Below are 19,251 nucleotides of genomic sequence, written 5' to 3' on the forward strand. Positions count from 1 at the left end.
TGGAGGAGTCATGTTGATGTTGGCAGAGGGGCTGACTCTTCTGCCTTGGAGTCGGTCGCTGTTCGACCATTGCTTTGCTTCATTGCCTCTTAGGAGAGTAACAAGAACAGTTCTGTTAAAGCCTTTATTAACTAAACAAATTCTGTCGTTAATTTCCAAAAAAATTAGATATTTAAATAAAACAATCCCAGTTAGAATATAATGTTTGCAACATACTGGCCTGTGTTTCGATTTATCAGGGTAGGGTCATAAGCATGCTGTTGTTGAAGTTTTCACCAATGTGTTGATGTCGTAACTGAAGTCACATCTATCCTGATGAATATTTCATTTCCCCAATCATGCTATTAAAAACAGAGTGTTTTTACCCTTTCATTTCTGCTTTCTCTTTTCCAGTGACAGCTGTGGCTGCGTCCTGTTTACAAATTGCTGCTAGTCACATTTTCAGTAGTCCTTACGGGTTTTGCTTTCCCCTAATACATCCAATTAGGAGGAAATATTTCTCGCAAGCACCGACTTGCTCTTCTCCTTGTAATGACATAGTTCTGCAATCCAGGAAACAGTGCTGCATGGTGTCCATGTCCACGATTTCCTGATGTGGGAAAAACGTGTGGAAAGCATCTGGAGAGGAGGAGACCCCCTTTACCAGCTTGTTTCCTGTAAGCAAAATTGGAAGACCTTGTCTGTGCAAATAGATTTCAAAATAGAGTCTGCCCTTTGACTGTCTCCATAATTACACAGCGCTCTCTGTATTTTATTTGGCTGCCAGAGCAGTTAACCCCTGGAAGTAAGGGGCTGATGATGGCGTGACCAGCAGGGGTATGCAGACATGACCATGTGAATACACTCTTGTTTGGAGAAGCCTGTTGTTAAGACCGTCTTGCAATATACTTTTACCAAATTTGAGAATTATTATGTGTTGGATTATGTTGATTAAGGTACGTTATATCCGTAATGTACAGAAAATGTGGAGGTATTAGTTGCAAAAAAGGAAAAAAAAAAGAGAAACAAAAAAAAGTTCTTTCATGGCTTTGATGTAATCAACATCTGTCAACAGAATGAATTTGCTTTTGTTTAATTTCAAGGGCTCTTGTCCTTCTACTTTGCCCAATCAGTTTCAACTTCTGCCTCAGGCATTTCCCTGTGTTGTTCTTGGAGTTTTTTTCTTTTTTTTTTCCCTTCTTTTTTTTTCTTCTTTTTTTTTTTTAGCAAATGCACAGGTTATTGCATGTGAAATGTGAGCTGCTCTTCTGCTACACAGGTTACCCAGAGCTGGAAAGAACCTTTAATCTTTCCCATCCTATTTTTGAAGCTTGGACATACCTTTGCAACAAGGGGGGTTACAAAGTCGGTGTTTTATTAGACAGTTAGAGTTACAATTGCAAGTTAAGGTCTTTCAAACCACAGCAATTATTTTGGATTGAAAAATGGGAACATTTTGTAATTAGTGGTAAAAAACTAAGTATTCTTACCTAGTTGACTTGGCTGGATTCCACGTATTGTTACCCTTAGTGATTTTTAATACCTCATTTTAAACTTCAATCCTCAGAAGTTTCAGCAAAATGAATATTTGCACAAGTAGCTAAATTATGCTAGAGTAGTAAAATCACCTGACAAGCCAAATGAAAGATCTCTAGTGTTTTACCTCCAAGTGAGTATATATTCAGAAAATCTCCAGTCATTCTTTTTTCAGTTTAAAAAGAAAGATTAAATCACATATTTTGAAAAGGGTTGTCAGAACAATGCTTTTGATGTTGTTAACTTTATCGAAAGCAAGTCGATTTTATTTCCTAAATAGTTTGGGATGTTAATTCTTGTAATCCTAAATAATTCTGGTACTTTGCTTCTGTTGATACTATGACTAAATTATTTTAAAATATGTTAATTTATTTCTTGTCTCTTTTAAGATGTACCCTTTTATTTATTGTAGCTCAGAACTGTCACAAAGTTTATCCATTGGTAATATTTTTGTTATTTGCTTGGAAAATTGAAATTTTTCATGAATAAATACCAGAAAAAGGGTTGCTAACAATCACATTTGATGAATCATATAAATGAGCAGGTTTTTGCACAGCTATCCCACACTTCATTCATTGAAAACATGGCTTGATAAATTGCTGTAACTGTTAAACAAGAAGCATTAGAAAAGGGCTTATGTGAGAGTTCATTTTCAACATCTCCCGTTAAAAATACTTCTTGACCAGAGGAAAATCACATTTAAATTACTAAAATCAACTTAATTAAGGGTCATTAATAGAGATACACATAAAAAACTCTCCACTCTATGAGTGAAATGGGAGCATTTCATTATATAGTATAACATGCATGAACAGATAACAATTAAAATAGCCCTAGAGTAAAAGGCTAATAAATATAGGGCACATTGTGCTGCAAAATCAGTCACTTAAAAATGCTCCCACCCATCATAATTCTTGAATGCCATATTCAGCCCCTCTGACTGACTCATTTAAAAGAGGAAAAAAAGTCATTTCCACAAAGATAAATTAATCTGGTAATTCACAAGAGCTCACAGTGCATATTTATATTATTAATCCAAATGAGGGTCTGGAAGGTGTGCTGAGGAATCCAGCGGCTCCAGCAGGACATGCACGCACACGGATTGCACAGTGGGATTCACTGGCAGCTCAGTGGAGCAGTTGTCAGTAATTTTCTGTGCTCGATGCATCCAAGCTGCTGATGTGATTTGGTAATGCTGCTGCTAATTCTCCTTAGTGCAGCTGATAGTAAATATTCTGTTGCTCGTGGCAGATGATGTAGCCTTGCTGTTGGGGTACAGAATAAACACATAGAGGGTCAACTTCGTATCGTGGTCATGCTGGTCTGTTACCAGCCTACCCAGTTTCACATGCCACGCTCTCCGGTGGCTGCAGTTTCTGCTGGAAGATGCATAAATGCCATTTTATGAATTATCTTACAGTAATTAATATACACAGAAAGCTGAACAAAAAGGATGTGCTTGAGCACCAGTGTTGCAGAAGTAAATAAAGGCACTGAGAAAAGCTTTGATGGGTGTAAGGGGTGGGGAGGAGGGAATCTTTGAGCCAGACTTGGAGAATACAGACAGTTGTTCCTGTCTTGGGTGATTGATGATGTTGCTATAACAAATTAGCTGGAAATATGGGAGCTTAAAAAATAAAAGGAGCTGTGGAGGCATTAGAAGGCTTTCTTAAGGAAGGAAGTGTGTGGATGGAGTCCAGATTTTCATTATAAACGAGTAACTTCATTATATTTTAATGCCATTTTATTTAATTTTATTTTTACTTTGTAGGAGAATGTTTTCTCTTATAATTTTTTATATTTCAAATAAAGGTTTAGTTGTCCTGTGTTTATAATTCGTGTGATATAATTTAGGAATTGTATTTTAATATGGTGATACTTATTTGCTTGTCTCATTCCTTCTGTTCAAGTAGTAGATATTTTTGTATGCATCTGGTTTATAATGAGTAGTTAGTAGAATAACAACAGCCTGCAGTACCTTATTATCCTGCTATTTTGTGACAACGCTTGCAGTGTATCCTTGGGAGAACAGAGGTAAAAATTTTATTCCAAATAAAAAGGCATCCCTTCTGAATGTGGGCTAGTCAATAGAAATGCACCCGTGAATATGGTTTAATGTATTTAAGAGTGTGTATTTGGGGGGTGTACATTGGGAATAATTGACAAGCACACTGCACCTTTTCTTCCCCAGTTAAATTGTGACACAGTTGACAAGGTGCCCAGTGAGCATGCTGGGCATCAAGGAGAGCATTTGAAATATATTTTCATGTATTGATGTCCATTTGGATGTTAGCTGACCACATCAGTGAGTGTGGGATGTTGATATATTTATAGTACCTTTAGCTGTGGTAAGAGCAAGGTACTTCAACTGCACTTTGTAAAAGAGGCAACTTGGCTTACCCTGTCAGAGTGATTGCTGCTTCCGGTGACCCAAAAGTTGCTGCCTCAACAGATCCTGTGCTTCCAAATTCCAGAAACGAGAGCAAACCAGACAGGGAGTTTGTAGGATGCTTTGGGTTCTCTGGACGTGCTTACAGTTGCAGGTTAGGTGACCCTTTCTTTATTTTTTGTATGCTTGGGTGTTTTTTGTTAATTGGACAATGATTTTTTTTTTCTTGTGAAGGAGACTCTAGGAAAGTAGGTTATGAGGCTGCTGTTTAAATTCTAATTAATAGGCTATCAAACCAATTCATCCCCCTGTTAACTGGGCAGCTTCACTTCCTTGGAGACGCTTTCTCCTGTTTTGAAGCAGGCAGCTTCCATTGGGGTGCTTAGGTTATACTGAGAACTTGAGGTGAACCTCATCCTTCAGCTCCACTTTGTTGCTTACTAACAATTTTAAAAAAACACCAAAAAAAACCCACCAGTAAAAATTTGCTTGAGTAAAAGTTTCTACACCTGAGTGAACCTTTCGGATATCGGTACCTAAATGTAGCCCTGACGTGCAAAGAGACAGTCGGAACACTTCTAATGCGAACCTGATGCAACTATTTCATTCAGTCTGGGTTTGGGGCTCCAAAACAGTGCATAACTCGAATCTTCTGTATGTCATGGAATACTGTAAGAGGGCTGTCTGTGAAAGGTTGCACATGTGGAAGGATAATTTCTGCATCTGAATATGATAAATGCATTCAAAGGAAAGGAAGGAAGGTACAATAGAATAAAAACATGCGAGATATGAAAGAAACTCTTCTAAAAATTTTTTTTTTGCGTAGATGCAAAATATGCTGTAGATTAATTTCTTTATTTCTGTGATATAAAAATGTTTAGTTACTTCTGTTTAAACAAAAACTTTTTACTGAAGAATAGTTATTCATCTGGATTACTTGCTACAAGATTGCTCTTGTATTTGAATACATAATGACATTTTTCAGAAGCAGATCAACTGTTATGTTAAACTTATGTTTCAGAAAAAAACCCTATGTTTAGATTGTAGAACGTTTGAGTAGTGGAAATACACACTGTGTGTAATTGTAATGTAATTGGGCAGTGTCAATAATCCTTTTGAATTTCCTGGTTTTGATGTTAGCATTGTCTTTTGTGGTGCATTATTTTGGTTTTGATGTCTCTGAGAGCCTTTGGGCCCCAATGCCCTTTCTTTTCCTTTTTTTCCTTTTTTCTTTTTTTTCCCTTTTCCTTTTTTGAGGGGGAAAAATGTGTCATTGCCCAACAACGAGGTTTGAGCTATGAAACTTTCATCCCAAATTCCCATGTGAATCAAATGGAAATCTGAATCAAATACTCCAAATAAATTACAAATTTTAATCCCTTCAGTTACTTTTGGCCAAGATTAAAAATATCTCCTGAAGTTTTTTCTGTTGCCCCCTGAACAAGATGAACCCCGTTCTTTGTGTCTTGAGCAACAGGACAAAGAGAAACATTAGCTTTGTTATGCTCAGATCCGTGACCAATTCTGCAAAAATACAGCTGAAAATATTGGCTGAAATAACATTAAATCTTTTTTTTTCTTCTCTTTTTTCACTATTGTCCCTTATTAACTGCTTTGCCAAGCCTTGAACAGTGCAGCCGTGTAAATTGCTCCAAGCAGCAGCCAGTTAGAGCATCACTCCTGTCTGTAAACTGTGGGGAATTTACCCATTCTGCTTTTTAATGCATCAAACCAAAACAGATTTGGTGTTTTATAAAGCTTCAAAGTACTGTTTTGGAAGTTTTTTTGTTCTCATTTCTTCTCATTCTTACTGCTCTTTCTTAAACAGTGCAAGATTTTAATTACCCTTGGCAACTACGTGAGTTCTGTGCTGTGTTTTACATGGTGCCCTTCTTTTTGCATACTTTCCATTTTGTAATGTGTAACTAGGAAAAAATACTAATAATTTTTAATTTATCTGTTAACAGGTTCTGTGACTGGCTGCCACATAATCTTTTCTTCTTGCAATCGTAACTACCTGCACAGGCACTCAAGCAATCATCAGCAAAGATGCTTCTTCTTTCAGGGACAAAGAAATACTGCTTATAGTGTAGTTTGGCCAGCCATGGTTTCTCCAGCTCACCGAGTTCCTAAGGTACTGCAATTTCTGTTACGTAATCTGTTCTTCAGTCAGTGTACAGTTTGATTGCAGTCATGATCAAGTGTATTTGTTGTCCAACAGCTGGGGGTTGGATCACTGTCTTGTTGCTTGGTCTGGTATTTGAAATAAGAGAGCTGGTGTTCAGCTGTCTACCATGTTAAACATGGTGATGTATTTAGTTATGAGGGAGTTCAAACCTGGGGCTTGTTCAGTTATAGTAGTATAAATGTGAGTATTATTATCTGTCAACAATTCTGGGTCCAGATTCTTGTTTGGAACAATTATAGACAGTCTTACTAGAAGTCAGGAGGAATCACTCATGATCATCTGAGTCCCTTTCTGTATAAATCTCTAACAAGCAAATTATAAAAATGTTTATATTTTGCTGATGGTTTTATTGTTTATGTCAGAAAGAGGACAATACCTTCTGGTAGCTGTCCCGCAACCCCACTACACATTTTAAACTTGTCTTTTTTGTGCCTGAGTGTTCTTTTTCCTTGCAACATATATTTTTATTTTTATTTACTTTAGAGCCAAAAGGGACTTTTTCATGCAAATGCAAATTTAACATGTGCTCCACTTCTGGTTTCCTTTTTTGCCTTTTCTTTTTTTTCCCCCATTTAATTACAGCATACAGATTAACTGTTTAGTATCTTTCCTTTAGCCAAAAGAAACCAAAGTACCCTTTCTAAACAGTGCTTCACAGGATGTGTATTAGTACTTTTTTTGATTTTGTTTTTCCTTTTAGTATAGATTTCTTATGCCAATAAGAAATGGGCTCGAAACACTAAAAGGTTGTTTGATAGGAAAGCAGATAAGAATGATGGATGTAGGGTTCTTAGCCCTAAGAGGCTGTGGCAGCTCTGTGTGCAGGGAGAACATAGGGTTGCATCCTCTATGTATTTTCAAAAGCTTTAAAAGCGTAGAATTTGCAAACTTTATTTTCTGTATTTAGATGCTTCTTTTAGGATAAAGAGGAAGAAATATATTGCCATAATGAAAACTTTTCTTCCCAGATCAGAGTTCTCAGACTGTCTAAAAATCAGTCCAACTCTATGAACTCTGAAAACCTGATGGCAAAGTTATTACTTTTATTCAGAGTATGCCAGAAATCACATTGAAATAACATAGTGTTTTTTAAGATGTTGGTGTGAAACTGTCCACATAGACATTTGTATGTACGCTTCTTTGGGCTTCTCCCTTAACAGTTCTTAGAGGTCAGTAGGATCATATCTCAGTTAACAGGGGACTGCCCTCCAAGGAGAAAGCGAGGATGATGCTGTGTATGGAGTTGCTAATGCAACAAATGGTGTTGTTTTGGGGTTTTTTTAATTAAGGCCCAAACTACTGCAATAGGACATTGTTAAGGTTGATACAGCATTAATTTGAAAGAAATGGGAATCTGAAATTCAGTTGATGTAAGTTCACTAAAGATTCACTTTTTATGGGATTAGACATAGAATACCTGTAGGAGTAGCAATAGTCTTCCTATTTAAAGTCCCAACAGAGCTCATTAGTTGCCGCACTCTTTGTTACTCCTACACCCTGTTGTTGTATGGTCATGTTGCATACAGCCTAAATGCCTACTTTGTTTTCTGCCTGCCAGCTTGACTCTGTATTTTGTGAAGTCAGTGCAAAACTCACCCTGTGGCCAGCATGGCAGAAAATCAGCCTGGCTGTCATGGGCAAAGGGATTCTTCCGCAGCCAGTGAAACAGCCCAGGACCCTCCGAGAGAAAGTGCATTTCCATCTCTGTGCAAGACATTAGTGTTCTTATTAGCTTGCATGTTTATAAACGTCGTGAAATTGTTGTGGATTTTTAAAAAATCAGATATTGAATTTCACCTCATGCGAGGGCTGAGAAGTTCTTTTGTGGAAAAAATGAGGTATATTACACTTCCCTTGACATAGCAAATTTGGATACCTTTGTGTAATGTTGTAGATGGACAAATTCGGGCACAGCATATGAACTAGATTAATGTGTAAAAGCCTTTGAATTAAAATGAGTTAAATCCTAAGGTTCTTAGTCAAAAAGCAATCTCATGGATTTCTCAATAGGAGTTTTGTCTGAATGAGAAACACGGGATTTGATCAGGTTTAATTTTGAGACTAATTCTGTATGTTTGTCCCATCTTCTTCCCATTTCCAGTGTTTAGATGCCTTTTGTTGAAAATGTCCCTCTTTGCAAAAGATAATGAAGGGTTTTTAAGTCTTTTTCCCAGTTTCCTAAGTTGAGACTGTCTGTGCTGGAAGTCAGCTGCAGTATCTGGAGTTTCAGTACTGGAAGGCTAACAGACTGTGTAAGTCAGTAGTAACAGGCAATGTTAAGTTCAAAAGGGCAGTGGAAGAAATACTGAGGCAGCCTTGAGGGTTTGCCCTGATGGCTTAGGAAGGTCGATACTACGACAGAAAGGGCAAGCTGCCATGAAGCAGGAGGCAGTATCTGAGAAAATGATCCCATTGTCATGCTCAGTTTTCTGATCTTCATTTTCAATCCTTTTTCTCCAAGCACATAAAGAAGCCAGACTATGTGACGACAGGCATTGTACCAGACTGGGGAGACGACATAGAAATTAAGAATGAAGATCAGATTCAAGGGCTTCGTCAAGCTTGTCAGTTGGCCCGTCATGTCCTGCTTCTGGCTGGAAAGGGCTTAAAGGTAACAATTACAGAAGTCCCCTAACAGCTTGGATGTCTTTTATGCTTTCACTTATTTGGGTTTCGTTCCTACTTCTTTTTTTTTTCTTTTAACTCTCCTATAATGTGCATCCAACTTTAAGTTTGATCCTGAAAAAATAAGGATTTATTAACTTTTGATTCAGTTCATGATATGCCTGTTTAATTATTTCTGTATTTTGGACCTATGTCATGCTCAGTTGTGGCTCAGGTGTAATAGCTCTGTGTTTGTTATCTCCCTTTGTTCGGATTGTGTCAAATCGTGTGAGTTTCTCCTAAGGCCCATGCTACATTTTTTCCTTTCATTTCATGGCCCATCTTCTTCATATGTCATTCTTTCCAGCTCTGCATGTGTACAAGCCCAAACTTGGTCTGCCTTCTCCATTCCCGTCTATCCTTCAGCTCTCGCTGTCCTGTGGGATCCAATAACACTCATAGAGCTGCCGTTGGAAAAAACAGCTGCCAAATTCTACACAATTTTCCAGAGTGCATTGATAATAAAGCCTCACGGTTCCCAGAAATGTTCCTACAGTATGCTTTTTGGGATACCTCCCAAGAAAAAATATAGAGGGAGGAGCCTACTACCCAGGTTTTGCAGATGATGAAGTGCTTTTTTAGCCTTGCCTTGGTATTTCATGTAATAGCATATTGGATAAGGTGAAATGGGTTGAGTAGCTATGAGATGCAGAGATAGATGGGGACTGTAGGTCAACGCCATTGACTTAAAAGGGGATTTTTCTTTCAGCTCTCATCACTATTTCACAAAGGTTTAGTTCTGGAGCTGGGATGGCCAATGAAACTGCCTGAAGCTTTAATCTTACTTAGCTTTGTGCATGTTTAACTTTTTAATGTTCAGTTATTTCTCAGTACAATAAAACTTACTCATTTAAAGTTAAGGGTGTATATATGTTTCTGAAGGGTCAGGATACAATGTGGATTTTGAATGAGAGCAGTTTTTCACAAATACTCTTCGGTTGTTATCATGTGTAAATACACAATTATGCAGTATGGTGTAGTTTATGATGCAGTTCATAGTATGTGCCAAATCATGCATAATAGCAAAATACTGCATACACATAATGAATGTTTTGGAGCAAAAATATGTATAAGGTAATAATTACATAACCAGGACCTGTGTACTGGGAGGGAAGTGGCATTTGGAGTTGCAGTGCTGAGACCGCTGCCCAGGTCAGTCACAGACTGCTGGGGAGCTCTGTTTTTCACAAGTGTTTGTTCAAGACTCCCCTGACTGGGAGGAAGCTCCAAAACTCTCCCTCATTGACCGTGAACATCTTCTGCTTTCCAGCCTGTTGCTGCACATGGTCAGTTTATACCCATCTGTTCTTGTGCCAACACTGCTCTTTAATTTAAACAGCTTCCTGCCTTTCTTTGAGTCTTCCCCTTCATGCGGGAATAGAGCTGTGCACCAGACTAAACAAACCAAGCTCTTTCAGGCTGTTCTCGTAAGCTAAACTCTGCATTCCTGTTTTACCTGAAGAGTCCCACCCTCCACCTGTTCCTGTTATCTTGCTGAACCCACCTTGCACGCAGTCCTCCAAACTGGCTCTTACCTGTGCTTTAGCTAGTGGCGATAAGATCCCCCAATATAACAAGGGTGCATTATAATCCATAGATACAGAGAGATATAGTTTGATCATGGTTTTGATGTTACCGTTACTGCCTGTGGGACTTCAAATTACAATATGGTATTATATATGATAGCTTTCCTGATTTGAGTTACAGATTTGGGAATAAAGCAGCAGATTCTATGACATGAAAATATTTTATTATATACCATTGAATTGACCTGCTCCAAATAAGGGATTAGGTGCATTGTAGGTGCATCCCAAACTTGCCCAACTAACAAAAGTATCTTTAAAAGTAAAGCACATACTGTTAAAAGCAGAGCTTTTCACAGGGTGTAAGCCATGCAGAGGCCAGAGGGCTGCCTGCTGAGTATCCAAAAGCCACATCAAATTGCTTGAGCAGAGCAGCAGTAAACAGCAGACAGCCAAGTACATAGCAGTTCAGTTTGTCTGTGGGCTAAAGATGAAGATGTTTGAGCAAAGGCAGGAGCAACAAACTTACATTTATTCAGAACCAACGGCTTCCGTATTCAAGGCAGAGAAGTGCCAAGGCTGCAGCTGCCATCCCAGCACTGAGGCTGCAATGGCTACTGCAAAGCAGGGGGCATGTGCAGTAATCCCAAATCCTGGTCTTGAAGCCACGTTCATTGCTCCTCACTTGCCCAACAACGTTTCTGTGCTGAACAAAATTCAGCTGAGTAAACAGACCTGGTTTTATGCTCAGCACAGTACACAAGTGCACTCTCCTGTATTCACTGTGCATGGCCACTCAGTATTTCAATATATGACTGTCTCCTCCACCACAGCCTACCTATATTCCACATGTTACTCCAAAATCACAGCCACTGTGATTTTTCCTTCAGTGTGCTAAGATGATACTCATATCTGTACTAAGTATGATTTTCAAGGGCTCAGAACTCATTCAAATCAAAATCAATTTACAGAGGAACCCTCAAAAGTACTTCTCAATGAGAGAGGTTTCCCTACCAAATTTGAAATTTCAGCTCTAACCATTCCAGAGACAGAGTTGATCCAAAAGAAAAGTGAGAATAATGTCATTTTAAGCATGTGCACTTTCCACTCCATGGATACTCAGAAAATGTCTGGATGATTTACAAGAGGGGATTTTTTTTTTTTAATATGTAAAATCTTGAGGAAAAGATGAATCTAGAAAACGTCAAGCATAAAAATTAAGATTTCTAAAAATGATGGGCCAGCGCTTGTAGATTCACTATGATCACCCAGGTTATGGCAACTTTAAGTAAAATATCCTCAAAATTTGAAGCTAAATATTTAAATATTTTATAAAATTTAAGAATACCTGGAAAACAATTTCTTAAAATGCTTAAATACATTGTGGTAAATGTACAGGACAATTACAAGACTTAATATCCTTTCTTTTACAAATAAAAAGTAATGTTTTGTTTTAAGGGACTGAAAACATTGAAATGAGACATTTCTGTAGCAGCTACTGAAACTATGCCATGGGAAATTGGTGTCTCTGAGAAAGTATATATGGAAAAAAGAATAGAAAGGAAGTAGTATTTTAAATTTTCTAGGAACCTTTGAGTGCTCATTTCTACTGCATGCTTTATTTAAAACCTTTTTTTCTGAAAAAAAGTCCATATATCAATAAAATCTATCAGACAGTATAGTGTTTTATATCAAAGCAATGTATTTGAAACGTCCAATATTTCATTGAAGCTTGGCTGCAATCACATTCAGTAAATATAAGAAACTCTCTTTGCTTTTTTAACAGGATGTTATGTTTGATATTTTAGGTTGGCATGACAACTGAAGAAATAGATTCCATTGTTCATCATGAAATAATCAGACAGAATGCTTATCCATCACCTCTGGGCTATGGAGGTTTTCCAAAATCTGTTTGTACTTCTGTAAACAACGTGGTATGTCATGGTATTCCTGACAGGTATTTCCTCAATAATTTTCATTTTACAACCGGGAATTAAAATGTTAAACTGAAATTAATAAATTGTATTTAATATTGAACATATTTCAGCTTAACTAAATGTTGTATGTAAATGCATTGTAGATGCATGTTACCACATGATGCTGATAGCTGTTATAGAATTATGCATGTGAAATAGAAAAAAAATATATTATCCTGTTTGTCCAGACACTTAAAGAAAAACAGCGTATTGCATTTTGAGTTTAGTGTGTGGGGAAAAAAAAACCAGTACAGTCTGATTTTTTTTTCATCCAGCAAAATAAGTATAGGCTAAGGAATAAATATATTTGAATTTATGTGGGGGTTTTTTTTATATTCGCAATACATTCAGCTACTCACAAAGTAAAATATGAACCCTAGTGAGAGAAAAAGAATAAATATAATGGTAGATTTTTCAGGTGTTGGTATGTTTTTCTGGTAGTTGTTTCTCATTATTTTATATTCAGCTACACTTGTTCTCTAGGTAGTCAGAGCTGAACATTAAAAATGGTTATTCTGTTTGCTTCTGCCTTCCTCCATCACAAAATACCTACCTCTTGATTTTTTATGTATGTGTCATTAGGTGTTTATTCTTATATTCCCTTTGTTGGGAACTGTCTGTCACCATTATTTTTTTTTCTGTTTATGTTTCAGTCGACCTCTTCAGGATGGAGATATTATCAACATTGATGTCACAGTGAGTAATTCATATAAAAAATAGTCTTTGATCAACTTTAGAATCACTAGTAGCAACAGGAAGAATAGTGGATTGGAGATGGGGGATGCACAGATGGATGTGCTGTTTACTTCTGAGCCAAGGCACAAGCAGCTGGTTTCCTTTTCTGTTTTTAACTGTGTGTTTATTCCAGCTAGACTCAGGCCTGACTTGAATTTAGGACTGGAATCAGATGCACTGAGATCAATGTTGGCCTAAGTGAAATGTCAACCCAATCCTGCTATGTGTCATGTTTTTGAGAAGGTGTAATTGTTATTGATCCACTGTGTAGTTAATGCAGAGCACCATAGTACTGGGCAGCAGCTGAAGATAGATATGTATGAGATGAGCTAACATGAAGAAAGCCAGCATTTTTCCTTCACTCTGCCAAGATTGATCTTCCTCTTCCTGCTGATTTTGAGTGGGGCCTGACATTATCTTACTCTGTCATTAGAGGCTACATTGGCCTGTGTATGTCAGTCTATTTGGACAGCAACTCTTTTGCTAGCAGTGTTCCCTACATTTATTAAAATCCCCGAAGGTAGTGTTGTGTTCCATTTCTGGTATAAAAGCCCTGAACCTTTTGAGCAGAAACAGAAATAGTGTGATATAACCGTGACTTAATATTTCCAGGGAATCATCAATTATAGCTATTTAAATAAACACGGGCTGGGTTTTCCTAGGAGCAAGAAAGCACAGGAACTGGAAACCTAATTCTCATTTCATTTATGAAAAAAATATTTGTGTCTTGCACAAGTTTTTTTTTCTTTTTGCTGTGCATGTTTATATTTTTCTGAAGTGCTATTTATTTCTAATATGAACACAGAGGTTTTGAATCCCACCATTATTTTGCAATAATATGTCACATACAAGGGAGTAGAATCTCATAGAAACAAGATTTTTAAATCATTAAAGAAACTATTGGTAACTTGATACTATTTTCATACTGGCAGAGTGAAGAAATCTTCAGCAGACCTACCTCTGAGCATGAGATTCAAGCTTTCTAAAATATTTTTTCTATTAAAATTAGGGTCAATAACCTTTTTCCCATTATATACTCACATGTGATCCAGAACCAGGTTTAGTTTGGCTTGAGTTTTTGATCTTTTTAAATTTTCCATACTTTCTAATAGTAGAATTCTGGCTATCAGGTTTACACAGTGCAATCTAGCATTTTTAAACTTTAATTTTGGCCTTCATTTTTACTTTGGTGAATTGGTGTTGCTTTGCTCAGTTTATTAGACTAAATCAGTTTGTAACACCTAAGGATTTAAATCGTATTTCTTTGTACCTCCTTAAGGTTCATTTTACTTTTTGTTCAGTCTGTCAAGATAATAATGATACCTTAGATTAGTCTAGACTCATATCACAAATCCTTTCCATTATAAAGTAAATGAAATATTTCTGTATTAACATAGTGTGCATATCTTGTCCACTCTGCCTCACAAATGTCTGACTAAATGTTAGTGGCCTTTTTGAAGACATAGGTTTATGCCTTTCATCTACTCTCATAAAATAAAATAAATTGTGACATGTCTGTGAATGTGAAGATTCCTGCAAGGATGGGAATTGCTGACTATCTTTGTAAGATTTTTTTTTTTTTTTAATTTAAAACTGAACTGTGCCGTGTGTGGTAATTGCTTAGTCCAAAACAGCTGAGGAAAAAATACTTTTCGGCATTATTGACTGATCTCTTAGCTTATCTTTAATGAGCAGAACTAGGACGTTTCACAGCTGGACAGAATAAAAATCAAAGTAAATATTGCACAACAAATTGTTTATAATTGTGTACAGGTTGTATAAAGTAATTAAATAATACTCAGGTTAAGTGTAAATACCTAGCACTATGTACAAATTATCTGAACAAAAAAACCCATTTTAGCACAATTAAGATGATAGCATTTCATAGATGAAATACAAATTTCATAGGCTTGAAACACATAGACTTGAAAATGCATTTTAGTATAGAGACAACCGTGTTATCCATTACTAGATCCTCAGAATAGTGCAATTTTCAGCCTATTGTTACCAGGTTAATGTTTCTTACAACTTGGTCTTTCACTGAATTTTAAGGAAATAGTATGTTACAGTTGCTGTGGTTGTAGTTTATTAACATCAGAAATATGTAATTGCAGTGGATGGGCTGCAGTAAATATTATTATTGGTTTTGTTGTTGGGTTTTTTTTGTTGTTGTTTGGTTTGGGTTTTTTTTTTAACTCTCCTATGTTTTAAATCTGTGTTTGCTTTTCCAGGATGATGATGTTTAATTTTGGGGGTTTGTGTGTTTTACTTGCTAGAGCTAAGAACAAACTAGTTCAGTTTAAATATGAACTATCTAGTTTAAAACCTACCCAATGGGCATTAAATACAAAAATAAAGATTTTGTGGTAGTCTGAACTGGCAGAGGAAGGGGTAGAGCAGAGGATTGCAGCTGCTTTTTGCTGAAGTGGTGGCAACCCAGTTAGGCCCTTGCTGGCACTCACCTTTCTTTAAAATACCCCTTGCTCCTAGTGGCCTGCATTTTCTTTACATTTCAGCCTGAAGACAAACCTGGCCTTGGGATAAACTGTCTGTAGCGTAAGTTTTTTGGAGTTGTGGGTTTTTTTCAGTTTGGAATCAACCAAAAAGAATGTGAGTCTGTCTTTCACAAATAGTTTGCCAGTGGCAAAAGTTCAGTGGTTCGAGCTTGGTGAGTAATTAGTTGTAGAAGGATATTTGCCACTGTTTGGGGGAGAAAAAATGTTTTAGAAGATCAAAACTGTGCACTGTTATAATTTGTCTTTTTGTGGGGAAATTTGGCTTGGTCTTACAATTATGGGCCTGCCTGCCATGGTGCAGAGCTGCAAACCCCATTTTAATGGTGTGTTGCAAAGCTCCATAGTGCATAGCCAAGATTTCTTGTGCTCAACAGAGAATTTCCGGAGAGCTAACATTTAAAACCTATGAAATGTTAAAAAAAAAAAGAAAGAAACAATGTGTATTTAATTCAACAGCATGTTTCATTTTCAGAACATGAAAATTTTCAGTGCCACAGTAGTATGTTTATTCTCTCAAAATTAATCTCTGGAAATCAGAAGTAAAATCCAATGTTAATGCCACATTGCCGCTTAAAAATGAGATGAAAGAAAACCTGCAACAGCTGATGATGGATTTGGTCCATGTGTTCCATGGGGTTCACTCTGGTTGTTGGTAGCAGGGTATGGCTCTCAGCTCAGAGCTCCAGCGGGGGCTGCTGACTGCAGACTTACATCTCCCTGCCAGCTGCCAACAGGTTCCCCCGTGCCCACGGCCAGCACTGGGGCTCAGTGCCCTGCCCCTCTGGGGTGCAAGCAAGTCCCTGGCTACAGGGGCAGGGGCCAGGATGGGTGGGCACCTGACAGCCCCAAGGCCCCCTTCAGCCCACCCATGGCCCCCACCCATCTTCTCACAAACAGCCCAGTTGTCCTCATGTCCTGTAGCTGAGCAGTGTCACTGTCTGGTGCACTGCTGGGTGCTGATGCGCAGCTTCTGCTTTTCTTGAATTTTTAATTGGCAGCATTGGCAACCCTTAGGCACCTTGCAATCTTTCAGGCTTTTTCTCTTTCCTTTGCAATGTTTTGCTTTTCCAGTCTTGCAAATATGACTTACCTGTCTATCAGTTGCAATATATATCTTGGTCCTAGAAAGAATGGATTTAATTAAGAAGACAATCTGTTTCTGGATGCAAAATGAGAAAATGTCTTTGCATTTCTGCATATGTTTAGGTGTATTACAATGGCTACCATGGTGACACTTCTGAAACCTTTTTGGTGGGCAATGTGGATAAATCTGGTGAAAAGTTAGTGGAGGTTGCCAGGAAATGTAGAGATGAAGCAATTGCAGCTTGCAGACCAGGGGCTCCCTTCTCTGTAATTGGAAACACAATCAGGTAAGCCTTATATTGACAAGTAAAAGGAGGGCTGGCAAGTGGGACAAAGGTTATTGGTGGTTTGGTATAAAGCTGATGACATGTTTTATGATTCAAAACCATCATTTCAGTCTGATATCAGTATGTGAACTGCCAAGATATAATGTTGTTCCTTGGGTAAGAGGTATTTTTTTTAAAGTGAATTACACTAGGGTCAGCAAAGATAACTGTAGAAAGAGACAAAGATATTCATAAAGTAGATTTAAATTAACAGATTTAATTTGCGGTGGACTTTTGTTTATTTTTTATTTGTGTGTGACACCACACCACATCTGTCTAACAGTGTAAGACAGTTAGAAACCATTGTTTTCATTGAATGTTACAAAGGAATTAGTCAACATAAATAAGCTCTTTGTTTAAAAACTATGAAAATATTTAACTCGAGAGCTTCTGATCTTACAAAGAGCAGTGCCTGCTAATGTCACAGGGAAAAAAGAGCAGACATTCAGAGATTTTTCCCTATTTTGCATCTCTTCTAGCTTTCACATAAATGCAGTCATGACTCTTCTTCTGCTGATGGCTTTAAATAAAAATGCATCTTAGTCTTTTGAAGGTACCTATGGATTATTTTAAAATGTTTGCCAAAAAGAAGAAACAGACATATATCATATACATTTCATTAAGCAATACTTCTTCGGACTGCTAATGGTCCCAACAAGCTATTGAATTCATTCTGATTACTTAAAAGCTGCAAGGCTTAGTCACCTTGAAAGGATGCTGCTTTTTTTTTCTTTGTAAATCTTCAAATACTTTAAGAAAAAAAGAGAATGGCAAAATATCAGTTAGATATATTTATAGCTTTAAAAATATTGTAACAGAGTCTGAATCAAACTTTAGTAAAACGTCTCTGGGTTATATCTGAGAAGCTTTTATTGAAGACTTTGTATAAAATTGTGTTTTTGACAGTTTTAAATTATAGGCTAACTAGCCTGGAGAAAAAGGATAGTGTCTTTCTGTTCTTTCATAGGAAATGTTGAATCAGACCCCTACTGGGAAAAGAAATTTAATGCATATCTCACTATCTTACTGTCCATGAATATAATAGAAGTGAATTCAAAATGTAGTTTTATTTTTGCAAATGGGATGAGTCGATAGATGCACCTCATATTTTTGAACACCTAGGGTTCAACAAATTTACTGGTGGTGCTCTTGCATTTTAACAAAATTTATTCTTGAGTAGAAGAGGGCACAGAACACTGGATTCTTATTCAAGCATTCTATCGAGCTCTGCATTCATGGCTGTGTCTAAAGGGCATGTCAGCCTTTGATTCTCTCTGAGAGGTAATTATCCTTTTCCTGTCACGGAACAACAAATGATAGCTAACTACAGAGGCACATTTGCAGTAGTCACATTCATCAACTGCAGAAAAAAAATTCAATTTAATTGTGCAACACAGCTGCACATAGGCTTTTTGAGCATTTCTGTTGTTCTCCCTGTCTTGCTATTCCTCCCTCCAGATCTATTTTTTAAACTTTTTTTTCTGGTTATTTTTTCCCCCTTTTTGTCTCTTCTTCCATTTTTACTCTCTGTACTTTCTTGTTAAAGTAATTTTCTTTTGTGGCTCTCATTCTTTTTTCCCCATTGAAGGCTATGAATGTAGAAAATTATCACAATTACTCATATAATTGAGCCTCTTTGTAGCAAGTGCAACTCCAGTAGCCTTTCTCCATCATGAAAATGGTTTCATTATAGGGTTTTTCATATTCTCTGACACCATCTACACAGAGGAACAGGCGTGCAGATGAGATGTACTAGGAACAGGGTAGATCAGTAAGGTCACAGTAGGAATAATTAGCTCTGCTATGGAAAGAGCATCTAGGCCTTTTACTGCTACATAAATGTACTGTCCATGGCTTTTAGTCACAAAAAAACTTACTAACAAATGGAGCTCCCGCCTACTACTTTGAAAAAAAGATTTGTATCAACACTACAATTTTCCATCATTAAGACTAATAACACAGAGCCTAGTATACATCAAGGGGAATAAAAAGAAAAATCTCACATTCAAGTGGCGGCTGGGTGCTGACCTTTGTTCCCTTTTTTTGTGTTCAACTTAACTCTTTACAAAAAAGAGCCACACGCCACACCAACATGCAGGTGAACTCCAGCTAGTGCTAGCAAAGCATGGCATTCAGTTGGAAAATCTGATAAATCTCCATGCAGGATAATGCATTTCATTACAGATTCACTACATTAATCCTAGCTGTTTTAAAAAAAAAAAAAAAAAGGAAGAAGAAGAAAAAGAACGGAGTTGAATGTGACATTGGATTTTTGCTGTGTTGGTACAGAGGTCAGTTTACTTGCAAAATGTAAATATATAGTCAGTGTCCCCTTT

At 37.2% G+C, this 19,251-nt stretch overlaps 1 protein-coding gene across 3 annotated transcripts in view; it reads left to right on the plus strand.

The window, feature by feature from the left end:
• The window catches only part of METAP1D (methionyl aminopeptidase type 1D, mitochondrial), a 47,371-nt gene that overhangs the window by 17,477 nt on the left and 10,643 nt on the right, over positions 1–19,251 (plus strand). For 2 of the 3 annotated variants that reach the window (XM_039555166.1, XM_010406780.4), the window contains exons 2-6: positions 5,872–6,038; positions 8,554–8,703; positions 12,088–12,236; positions 12,909–12,951; positions 16,713–16,876. In XM_039555166.1, coding sequence (XP_039411100.1) covers positions 5,872–6,038; positions 8,554–8,703; positions 12,088–12,236; positions 12,909–12,951; positions 16,713–16,876 — 673 coding nt within the window. Of the gene's footprint in view, positions 1–446; positions 657–5,871; positions 6,039–8,553; positions 8,704–12,087; positions 12,237–12,908; positions 12,952–16,712; positions 16,877–19,251 lie in introns of those variants that run through there. The other variant, XM_010406779.3, reaches the window with a different exon arrangement.

This window comes from Corvus cornix, chromosome 7, assembly GCF_000738735.6.
Source record: "Corvus cornix cornix isolate S_Up_H32 chromosome 7, ASM73873v5, whole genome shotgun sequence".
Classification (NCBI taxonomy): Eukaryota; Metazoa; Chordata; class Aves; order Passeriformes; family Corvidae; genus Corvus; species Corvus cornix.